Source organism: Biomphalaria glabrata, chromosome 15, assembly GCF_947242115.1.
Source record: "Biomphalaria glabrata chromosome 15, xgBioGlab47.1, whole genome shotgun sequence".
NCBI lineage: Eukaryota > Metazoa > Mollusca > Gastropoda > Planorbidae > Biomphalaria > Biomphalaria glabrata.
The window spans coordinates 4088740-4101490 of NC_074725.1; the positions used below are offsets into that span (position 1 = coordinate 4088740).

General features: G+C 36.5%; 1 protein-coding gene across 3 annotated transcripts in view; it reads left to right on the forward strand.

Moving 5' to 3' along the window:
• The window catches only part of LOC106079155 (protein unc-93 homolog A-like), a 94175-nt gene that overhangs the window by 73144 nt on the left and 8280 nt on the right, over nucleotides 1-12751 (forward strand). For all 3 annotated transcript variants that reach the window (XM_056012635.1, XM_056012636.1, XM_056012637.1), the window contains one exon: nucleotides 8261-8397. In XM_056012635.1, the coding sequence (XP_055868610.1) occupies nucleotides 8261-8397 (137 nt within the window). The remainder of the gene's footprint in view (nucleotides 1-8260; nucleotides 8398-12751) is intronic.

Below are 12751 nucleotides of genomic sequence, written 5' to 3' on the forward strand. Positions count from 1 at the left end.
CGGGATCTTTAGGGCGCCTCTGAATCCACCCAGCTCTAATGGGTTCCTGGCATTATTTGTGAAAAAAGTAAAGGTGGTTGGTCGTTGTGCTGGCCACATGACAATCCTCGTTAACCATGGACGGCAGAAACAAATGATGTCATCAGCCCCATAAATGGCAAGGTCTACAAAAAGGATACGCCATAAGATAGCTGTTTATCATTTTTACGTCATGTGTGAAAATATCGAATAAAATATATCTTTTCTCTCTTTTTTTTATTAGATCGGATTTGAGTTCTTATTGTAGAATGTCTTTCACTTCAAAAATATTTTCAAATAATGATATACATACATACAGAGAGTATGATAAATGATGTCGTGAACTCTCGGACCTTGTTGGTTCCTTGGTGTTTTGATTAGATCGCTCAGCAAATTGTTCTTATTTAGTATGTTTCTGTTATTACCATTTTCTAGGATCGTAGCAAATGTAGATTTCCAGATTGTGTCTGTTTGGCTGGGCCAAGAGATAACTCTGTATGCACTGAAACATTATATATTCGTATTAACTCCCTTTCATGTTCAACCCTAATTACTATTGCTCCTTATCAGTCTCAACTCTTCATGTTCTTTCTAGATCTATGCTTTACAAAATATGGATCGGAAAGTTACCTAGTTTATCGTCTGCGTCTCTTCCACTGAATAACCTCTAAGGTGAAGGTCGTCTAAGCTGCCAGGACTTGTCTGAAATTCACATTCCTATTGGAGGGTTTCACGATAAACTTCAAACTCAGTAATCTCCTCTTGTTTAGCTTTTTGATTTTTACAATTTTTTTTTATTATTCACTCCGTCTGTCTGTATGGATGTCTGTCTGGATTCTTTTACTTGTTTTTTTCTCCCATTCCCCATCTCGGATTAAGTTGAAACTTTGAACAATTATTATTGTCAATGACAACACATAAATCAATAAAAAAAATTAATCAACTAGTTAACTAATTATTATGGTCATTAATTAATTAAGTTGTATATTGAAGAAGGGAAAAAATAAACAATAGAAAGAGAAAAAGTGATATGGCGAAATGTGGAGGCTGATATTCGGACACGTACAGAAACAAAGATTGGAAGACACTTTAACTCTTTCTCTCCGTAATTATTTACCACATTCTGGTGGAATCAACGTTGGTATCGTCAGTTAGGAGAGAAAGAGTTAAAATAAATATAGAAACTAAACAATGTCAAAGACCTTATTGAAAGAGCACTGTTGCTAATTATATTGTCACAATTAGTTTTTTTTTTTAAATTTTGAGATAACCTTTAATAAGTATTTTTTTTTGGAAACAAAACAAGAACATCTTTTTTTCTTGGCCAACGTAACTGCAAAGTTCTTGTGACGTCGACCTAGGTCACTATTCACAGTCACATTCTTCTTCATAACCGTCCGGTAAAGCGTTGCACTTCCTGTTGTGGAACAGACTGTGGTTCCCGTCTCCCCAGGGGAACGGCCTTGATCTTATCCTAAGATGCTCCTATGGTACAAACTCTGGCTTCTCGTGGTCCTTGCGAGTAGTAAAGATATAAAAAGCTTACACGGCAACAACTGTAGCTCCAGCATAGAATGCCCATCGCTATTTAGTGCTCTACGGAACATCCGATAGATCGGACCAAAAATTAGCTCTAGTGTTATATCTGTAAGGTGAATCTGGACATTTACATTTCTGGTTTTGCTTTGTGCATGTTGTAAATTTCGCAGTCGGGATATGAGCAAACGCAGTAACAAGGGTAATCGCTGTTTACAGTGCTAAAATGTGCTCAAAAATTATCGTAAACCTTTTAATTAAAAGAGTAGATGAATAATACAGTACACTTTGAATATTCTGTACACAAGAGACACCAAAGCTATTTAAAGTTTTCCGCTATAAATCTCTAATAAAAAAAACTAAAACAAGCGCAATAGAGCTGTGATGAAAATTCAAATATGATAAAAATACCATCGATAGTGAAATCATTGAACGTTAAGAAGAAGACTAAAAAGTCAAGTAGCAATAAGACATAAAACACTGAACCATATACAAATATATTAAAAATACACACAAAGACATGGCACTTTACTTATTTTATATGCCAGGAAGAATTTCTTCCTTAGTGTCGCTGAAGCAAGAAACTGGTTACCCGAACAATTTAGACTAACACATGGATAGGTGAAGGATTATCTTTTTTTAATTGATAAGATAAAATAAGATAACTGACATGACCAAGAACTGCTGAAGTTTGACCTTTTTGTTGCACATTTAGCTCGTGAAATATAAATAAGAGAAAACTTGAACAGTGCAGCCATCATCGTCTGCAAGTAGAACACCATTTTGTTTTCAATTATTCCGTTTTACAATCTTTTTGTTTCTTTTGTCAATGTGCTAGATCAGAGGTTCTCAAACTTTTTTGACCCGGAAACCCCTTAATGTAGTCATAACGTACCCATGCACCTCTAAATGAAAAAGCTACCTAAATGCATATTAAATAAGTTAAAAAAAAATAACATTTAGTTTTAGAATTATTTATTGAGATTATAACTTTTGTTTAAAATGCAATAAAAAAAAAATACTTGGATAAGACTCATGCGATTTTATGAATGTATTTATGTCAGGATCAAAGAGCAGACATTTGGAGCCGGTCCCTTTTATTTGAGAGGAAATTCATGACGGCAATGAATCCACGTTGTACCAGGCAGGAAGATTGTCACTAAAGACACTATAGTCCTATATCTAGATTTTAGATTTGTCTATCTATAATTATAATAATTAAATAGTTTAGACCTCTGCTCTATATTAGAAGATACAAAAGTAGATTATTACGAGTTATCTTCAGGATCATTTTACTCCATCCCATAAGTATCATATAAAATTGTTTGACTGCTAGATCTAGATCTATCCCCTGAATCGCTATCAATAACGTATCCAGCCATGTCTATTTTTATTCACATTTTCCCCGTCCTTAAGCCGACGTCACTTCCGCTTTCGGCCATTGAAGCTGAATTTAAAATCTCGTTATTTTTTGCACTTTCAAATTATTTTTTTTCTAATATAAATGCACTTTTCTAAAATCTCAAATTTTTAGGAACTAACTTTAAAGTCATCTATTATCCAAATCTCAATTTCCCCCCCCCCCCCCCCCACTTCAGTTGGTTTTTAAACTTGAAAAAAATATGGTGGTCAGTGCAAAAATTTGTATGATTGGAGAAGGAACCCTGGTGACCATATTCTTAGGATATATACACCGGCTTAACTGTACACAAATTCTATTTTTCTAAAGTAGGTCAACAGGCGTGGTTTGCTAAAGTGGGTCAAGAGGCGTGGTTAGCTAAAGTGGGTCAACAGGCGTAGTAAGAAGGCGCTAGTGAAGGAAAAGATTACTTTCTTTACTTTTATGGATAACTGAGCTAAACATTTCTGACGTCTTTCTCTCTTTATTTAAGAACTTTGACTAAATCTTAAGGACAGTGGTAATTTTTTCTAATTAGTCTCATATCAGTTGAAAACTAACAAGATATGGTCTTTAGAAAATAATCTTGGAACCCTTTGTAAATTTGTAATTTGAGTAAGTGCGAAAGGCTTTACACGTAAATGTGTTAATCTTCTACTGATGTCTGGTCAGGCGATCGTTAACTTCTCAACGTAAAGTGACCACAAGTGCTAATTAGCTGACCGTTAGTCTTGGCTAGGGATTGAACTATTTAGGACGTGGCGTTAGAACAAAGCGAGGTGGGTGGCGGTGGGGGTTGCTGAACAACTGGACTGGACGTGCTGAATCTGTTAACGGCTGGTCAATTAGTGACCCAAGTCCACTTCCTGGTCGAAGCTCAGCTCCGAGCGAGAGCCTCAGTGACGCCGAGGGCACTTGGTCAGGGTGCCCTGGCAACGGATGTAGCCTTTACTTCCTTGACATCAGTTGTCAATTGCATAGCCTCTCAATGATTCTATGACCTTCAAACTTGACCTTCTCAAGATGTTATTGTACAGAGTCGAGAATAGGAATTTTTTTGTATACAGTAAGATGATGCTTATAGAAATTGTGTAATGAGGGAGGGGGACGTAACAGGGAGATTGTTAATGATTGTTAGAGAGATTGTTAATGATTGTTAGAGAGATTGTTAATGATTGTTAGAGAGATTGTTAATGATTGTTAGAGAGATTGTTAATGATTGTTTGAGAGATTGTTAATTATTGTTAGAGAGATTGTTAATGATTGTTAGAGAGATTGTTAATGATTGTTTGAGAGATTGTTAATGATTGTTAGAGAGATCGTTAATGATTGTTAGAGAGATTGTTAATGATTGTTACAGAGATTGTTAATGATTGTTAGAGAGATTGTTAATGATTGTTAGAGAGATTGTTAATGATTGTTAGAGAGATTGTTAATGATTGTTAGAGAGATTGTTAATGATTGTTAGAGAGATTGTTAATGATTGTTAGAGAGATTGTTAATGATTTTTAGAGAGATTGTTAATGATTGTTCGAGAGATTGTTAATGATTGTTGGAGAGATTGTTAATGATTGTTTGAGAGATTGTTAATGATTGTTAGAGAGATTGTTAATGATTGTTTGAGAGATTGTTACTGATTGGAAAATATTTTAGAGATTGTCAAAGATCGTTAGTGGTTGTCAGAGATTGTTAGAAATTGTCAGAGAGAGCGTTATTGATTGTCAGATATTGTAAGTGAATGTCAGAGGTCAGAGATTGTTAGAGAGATTATTAGTGATTGTCAGAGTGATTTTTACTGATTGTCAGAAAAATGGTTCGTGATTGTCAGAATGATGGTTAGTGATTGTCACAGGCTGTAATGGTCAGAGAGATTGTTAGTGATAGTCAGAGATTTTTATTGATTGTCATAGACTGTTAGTGATTGTTAGAGATTGTTAGTGATTGTTAGAGATTATTAGTGATCGTCAGAGATAAAAATATGGGGAAAAACAGGACAAGACAGATTGATGGAGAGAGAGAAAGAAACAGAGAGAGAGAGTAAAGAGAAAAAGAGAGAAAGAATGAGAGAAATAGAAAGAGAAAGTGAGAGACAGAGAGAGAAAGAGAGAGAGAGAGTAAAAAGAAAAAGAGACAAAGAGTGAGAGAAAGAGAGAGAGAAAGTGAGAGACAGAGAGAAAGAGAGAGAGAAAGAGAAAGAGAGAGAAAGAGACAGAGAAATAGAAAGAGACAGAGAGAGAAAGAGAGAGAGAGAAAGAGAGAGAAAGGGAGAAAGAGAGAAAAAGAAAGACGTATCACCGAAGACAATATTGATACTAAGTGCTACATTTCCAAAATAAAAGAAAGAAAAGAGTGAAAGAGAGTGAAAGAGGAAGAGATAGAAAGAGCCCAAAAGATGATCAACATGGAAAGAGAGTTGTGTCTTCTCGAAATGGTGTCCCCCCCCCCTATAATTCTTGCACACTGACACTCCAGCCATCACTTAGATCGCATAGGATCAACTCATTCCCGCCTTTCAACGTGACGTCTGCTTGTTTGATCAGCGTTTCATCTCAAGTTCTCCTCTCATCCTTTATCGTCTGCATCTCTCAGACGTCCTATAAATATCTGATAAGCTTGGACAACTTAACAGCCTATGTCTACTTGTCCGAATCGTTTGCATTTAGTTTGAAGGTCAAAACAGGAAAGAATACAAGCAGTTCTAATCTTTTGTTTCGTAAAAAACAAAATCCTAGTTTTTGTAACTTTTTATTTATTTTCTTGTCACATCGTGACCAAACTTCTTTCGTAATTTCACCGGCTGGTGGGCACTTCATAAAGCTAACATTTATGCAAATTGTAAAAACGAGTCATTTGAATTCTAAATGTTAAAAAAAAGTTAGAAATATATTTATTTTATATTAGATATTTTCATCTATGGCGGAAACTATAAATAGATAACTTTTTGTGTGTGTTTCCATTACAAAACCTTTCAATACATAATCATTCAATAACATCATTTAGGCCAGGTTCAAAGGGTTTCATAATAGTCGATATATTAAATACACATGAATATTTACAATGAAATAATAAGATTAAATATATCCCGTACCCTGAGGTATCCTATCGTTAATCGGAGTAACAGTACAACAATATCAGCAACACTTTCGAGACTGCATGCTTTTTCTTTTTGTATTGGCGGAGATTGGGTTGTGATTGTTGATTGTTTGTAGTTCATAGCTTCTGATATTAATGATAAAAAAAAATACCTTCCGTTTTACCTGCTTGGGTGGACCGCTTCGTGGGCCGATCCTGAGTTGTATTTCCAGTAATTTCCACACAAATTATCTCTGTAACCTTGTTTTTTAAAGTTGTTAGTTTGAGACACCATGACGCATGGAACATTCCAGCGATCCATCGCGCTGGATAGAGAAGTTTCATTGGATTAGTGTCACGAATAAAGGTCTGCGTCTTTCGATCCGTTAGCCATGTGTGGCCAGATAGTCGTCTGCGGCCCGAGACTCCCCCGTGGCCCAATACCGATTGCTAGCTTCCCATCTCGGCTAAGGGCTGGGGGGGGGGGGGAGGTTCTCAATGGACAACAACATTAAATGTACTCGTGTTTCCAGTCTGTTACGATAGAGAATGGAGCTCTTGCAAATACTAAATAAAACAACATACAACTCATAGACGTTGTCCAGACTATATATATATAAACTATCTATATATTTAACATAGTTTTTTTTTGGGGGGGGGGATGCTGAGTGGTTAAGCGTTTGGCGTCCTGAGTTCGAATCTTGGTGAAGACTTGGATTTTTAATATCTGGATTTTTAGTGCGCCCCTGAGTCCACTCAGCTCTAATGGGTACCTGACTTTAGTTGGGGAAAGTAAAGGCGGTTGGCCGTTGTGCTGGCCACATGACATCCTGCTCGTTAACCGTTGGCCAAAGAGACAGATGACCTTAACATCATCTGCTTTATAGATCGCAAGGTCTGAAAGGGAAACTTTTTTTTTTTATATTGAACTTATGAAATATGACATCAATCCCCCCCCCCAAAAAAAAAAAAAAAGTTAACAAATGTTATTCTTTTGTTACATTTATAAAAGAAGTCTTAAATTCCGCGAAGCAAAGAGAATCTAGAAATCTAGTTACATGAAGCAAGATCATAAAGGAGGGGGAAGGAGGTAGTTTTTTTCAGACTTGATATAATTCCACTAGTTTTCTTGACCATTCTTCCAGCTCTCGTTCAAGTCTCGTGAAGTAAGTCGCGTACACGAGACAATGTTGCCCACTAATCAATGCTAGTTTGTGACCCAAGACGATCCTGTCTCTGGACCAGTGGCCGCACATCTCAAAATACAACTAATGAAGTATGGTTTATAAACGCCTTAAACAGTAACTAGCCACAAACTATTTATCCTTTTTAGATAATCTACATCACGTCACGACCTAATTCGACATTAATCTAAATTTCTAAAAAAAAGTATCAAAATAAAGCTTTCGCGCCAACTATGTCAATTATATGGCTACCTGGTTATGCGGTTTGCGCGCTGGACTTTCGTTCGGACTTATTGGTGGTCCCGGCTTCAAACCCTGACCACTCCTAACCCCAGTCGTCCTGCGGGAGGTTTGGACTAGGAAGTAAACTATCTTCAACTCTGAAGGAACATCCGAAGCATGGAAAACATTTTTTTTTTTAAATTGATTTTAAAAGAAATGTCACAATATCCATTATTTACTGAGGTAGAAGTAATCGTTTTCCATGCAGGTTTGCTTGACGTCTGCTTCCAGTAAAACAAAAGATAAAGAGAAAAGGTCAAAGGTTTCGAAACGTAGGCAGTGAAAACATTATTTGGTATACAATTATTTTCCTTCGCGACTTAAAGATTTATTCAGCCATATCAAGTTGACCAGAATTACCTAAGTTAAAAAGTTTTCCATACGAACATTGCGCTCCTCACAACCGACCTTGACTCTCTTGTTAGGTACCCGCCAGAAGCTTTCAAAGATTTACAAATCGTAAAAAAAAAAAGTAATCCGATTCAAAGATTTCATTCATGTTCAATCATTAACTCTATCACCTCGAAAACATTTAGGTTAAAAACACTATAAAAGAGAGTAAAAATTAACACTTTATTCATATCTATTACTAGATGTGAACTTGGGTTAACTGAAAATATTGATTAAATAATGAATCGAAAAATAAAAGTTTATTTATATTTGTGAATAAGATTCAATCGACATACTATTGAATACTTATCAAAGATTTAAGATTGCCAAACCCTGTGTTTCCACACAATGTCAAATTCGTTTCTTTTTGCCTGCACAGATCAGAAAGTACTCAGTTCCGTTCTATGGAAGCTGATGACGTCATACCTGGTTTTAGGCGTAGTCTCGTTTGGATGTATCTTCCTTCTTTTAGACAGGATCGGAGCGAGATCTGACCCAGACAAGTCCCCGAAACAGGTGAGTAGGGTAGCAGAAGTAATTCCATGCCTTAAAAGATAATATTTGACAGGCATGTATGTTCTGTTCGTAAGGCAATACTTTTAGATCTTCCTGTTGGTTTTCAGTGATATAATGAGTGTTATATATAGTTCAGTGATTAAGTGTGTGTGTTATATATAGTTCAGTGATTAAGTGTGTGTTGTGTATAGTTTCGTGACTAAGTGTCAAAACATATATTTAATTTTGTGAACACAGATCTAGATTTAAATAAATTTAGACTGGACAAGAATGCATTTTATCAATCCTGCACTCAGAGGCGGCCTTAAGGGGTGGTATGGGATAAAGAGAATCTCTTGTCTACGCCAACCCATCATAGAAATAAATATTCGAGGCTCTGATAAATAATTTTTAATTAATTTAGGTGTCAGTATATTTTATTTTAAACTGCAGCTACTGGTGTAGAAACAACGCAAACAACGAAAAAAAAAAAAAAAAACGAAATTGATACATTATGCCACACATAGACTTATATATACAACTCTAGACTGGACATGGAGATTTATTTCCGGTTTCCAGTCTAGTATAATATATAGGCCTAAGTCTATGATGCCACATTAGTTATAGATTGTATAGGTTAGGGGTCTCATAGCTATTGGGTTTGGAGGCTTTGAGATTGAACATCTTGGTCCAGTGAATAGCATTTATCAATATATTTTAAGGCAAAAATAAAAGCAATAATGGCTAAAGCATTGAGCTATAATTTACAAACACAAAAAACTAATATAAGCAAAATATAAAAAGGTTACAAAAGACAGTTTGTGTGGAAACACAAACTCAAAATCGGCCCCCGAAGTGGTCCACCCAGGCAGGCTTCAATATTTTCAGAAAGAACATCCGAATGAAATTATATCAAAGACAAATGAGAGATAAGAATGGAGAAAGAAGGTTAACAGATCCTGTGTAGTGCCCCAACGGTCCAGCAGATCAAAGGATAGGTGCAAGTGAATGTAAAGTAAAATGCGAGCCTGGCCTAACTAATTCCCCTTTCAGACCTTGTGGTCTATAGGGCAGATGATGTAAAGTTCATCTGTTTTTGTGGCTTACGGTTAAGGAGGGTGTCATGAAGCCATCACAACCACCAACCGCCTTTACTTTTCCCAACTAATGTCAGGTACCCATTAGAGCTGAGTGGACGCTCAAAGATTCCAAAGTTAAAAATCCCATTCTTCACCAGGATTCGAGCCCTGGACCCCGGTTCGGAAGCCAAGCGCTTTACCGCTCAGCCACTGCACCTCCCCTGACATAACTGATGTCTTATAATTGATCTAATTGTTTTGAAAAATGTTTAATCTCTTATATGAATCCTCTTTTTTTTAAAGGAAACCTCAGAATTTGCGCTCAAAAAAAATTTTTAAAAAATTCCGCAATAAAAAAAAAGTTAATGACAATGAAGTTTACAAGATTACTATTCGTTTTCATTTAGGTCTAACTTATAATGCATACTAATTAGCTTTTTCTCTTTAAAAAACTGCTTGCATAACTGATTTTAAAAATTAGATTTTTCGCTTTCAGAAAAAAATAATTAGCCGTTGCATCAGAACTTTGAATGGTCTAAAATATTGTGATGTCGGATTTTCAATATCTTTTCTAGTTTACGAGATCTAAACGGGACGGACGGACAGACGGACAGACGGTCAGACGGACAGACATTTTGCACAAAACTAATAGCGTCTTTTTCCCTTTCGGGGGCCGCTAAAAATACCTTTTAAAACAAAGAGAAAAAAAAAGGCTCAATAATGCAATTTCTATCAATACTGGAAGATTTATTTCCCGTTTTCTATGTAAAAAAAACAAAATTGTTTAATTTTAAAAAATGTCATGTGTTGTCATAGACAATGAATAATTACACAAAGTTTCAACTTGATCTACGAATAGGAAGGGAGTTAATTTAAGCTTTGTTAAAATAATCAGAAAGACGCGTGAGATTAAATCACAAATTCCATATACTAGAACAAATTCGCACAAGTGCTCCTTCTTCCCTTGTGCCATTAGGATGTGTTGACTGAAACAGCCAGGAAAACCAGTGACTTATCAGAGTTTAAGTTTCTGATTAACATGCATGCGCGTGGAACGTAATTAAGGTCAATACTATATACAATGAGCTCAGTTAAATCGTAATATAAGATAACTAGTCGTAGACTTTAGTCACTTTATATCTTTTTTATTTCATTCCTTTAGCGTTCTTGACCATTCCTCCAGCTCTCGTTCAAGTCTCGTGAAGTAAGGCACATCCACGAGACAATACTGTCCACTAATCAATGGTAGTTAGTTTGTAACCCAAGACGATATTGTCTCTGGACCAGTGGCCGCCCACCGTGAAACACGATTTCTCCATTTCTCAAAGTCATTTCCTCCTTCTCGGCTGTCCTTCCCTTCAGGCTGTGTAAACAGCTTTTAGCTGTCCGCCATAGCTGGGCAGACGATGACCCGGTCTGATTTTATTGGATACTTAAAACCCGGAAATCGGGTTTCAGTTTGGTGGTAGTGTTTTTTTTTTTTTGGGGGGGGGGGGGGGGGGGAAGCTTTGTGTTACTTTTGTTTTACTTTATGTTCTGTTAAACTACCTCAGCTCTCTCTTTGTCTCTCTCTCTCTCTCTCCCAGTCTCTGTCTTTGTCTCTCTCTCTCTCTTTGTCTCTCTCTCTGTCTCTCTCTCTCTCTTTGTCTCTCTCTCTCCCAATCTCTATCTTTGTCTCTCTCTCACAGTCTCTCTCTCTTTGTCTATTTTTCCAGTCTCTCTTTGTCTCTCTCTCTCTCAGTCTCTCTCTGTTTGTCTCTTTCTCCCAGTCTCTCTCTCTCTCCCAATCTCTCTCTTTGTCTCTCTCTTTCTCTTTGCATCTCTCTCACAGTCTATCTCTCTCTCTCTCTCTTTCCCAGTCTCTCTCGCTTTGTCTCTCTCTCTCTCTTTGTCTCTCTCTCTTTGTCTATCTCCCAGTCTCTCTCTCTTTGTCTATCTCTTTCCCAGTCTCTCTCTCTCTCTCTTTGTCTATCTCCCAGTCTCTCTCGCTTTGTCTCTCTCTCTCCCAGTCTCTCTCTCTCTCTCCCAGTCTCTCTCTCTCAGTCTCTCTCTCTTTGTCTCTCTCTCTCCCAGTCTCTCTCTCTCTCTCCCAGTCTCTCTCTCTCTTTCTTTCTCTCGCGCCTGGTCTATTTCATACATATTCTCTTTTTACTATTATTAGCTCGTTTTGATACCAAGGCCGGATTTAAGTTTGCGGAGGTCTCGGAGCATAATTATTTTGTGGAGTCCCCTACACTTTTTCGAAAGCTTTAATAAAAATCCATTCGTTAATTAAAAAAAAAACAACACATTAATATCTTAAAGCCTGCCATATTAAGAATTAAAGAGACTGCCTGTACATTAAATTAAATTTTCCTTCTTTAAATTAATATTTGATATGTTTGTTTTGGTAACAAAAATGTACAATTTTAGTTTTTGAGTAATATGTTTAATTTTAAGATACTTTGTATAGACTCTGCATCAGTGTTTTTAAATTGTATGATTTTATTTTTCCTGTTAGCATAGTTTCTTTAATAAAGTAATAAACCAGTATCCATTGAACTCTATATGTACCTTCCAGGCCGCTTTATCTTAGGTTGTTCATAATATTTTAAAATAGCTATTAACGTAATAAAAGAGGTTATTAACTGGTTGATTACAATCCCTTTTCTGTTAGAAAGTATTGTTAGAAGTTTGATGTAGCCTCCATAGGCCATAGTAGATTTAGTTAAAATTTGTTGCAGGGTAGAATTGTTCATTTGTGTAATTATATTGATCACTGTTTGTATGTCACTATTTATTTAAAAGACATTATGACCAGATCGTCCAGGGGTAATGTCGCAATTTATCCCTAGTCTGCTCGTTACGAAAAGGTCTAGGGCGGTGTTTCTGAACATTTTACCTCTGACCCCCCCCCCCCAAACAACAACAACAAAAAATTTGTTGCGCCCCCTTAGCATTCCTGGTTCTGGGTTTCGGTGTTGCGCTGTAAGCTCCCAGGGTGGGGACCGATAGGGTATAAGGATGTATTGTAAAGAAAAAAATAGACCTAGTAATATATCGTAATTTTCCGTTTTTCTTTGCATATATTTCAAATGCATTTAAAATCCAAATTTACGCAGTGAATGTGTTCACTATAAGTAGTGCCTTTATCTTTTTTTAAATCTTTTTTTTTAAAAAGTGTTTGTAGTTAATTATAAATGTTTTCGTATACGAGAAAAAAAATATGGAGATAGTATTCGAGAGGCGCGGGAAAAGGGGGGGGGGACTGAGAAGCGCTGTAAGCTACCCCAGCGGGGTCCGGGACTGAGTCCCTG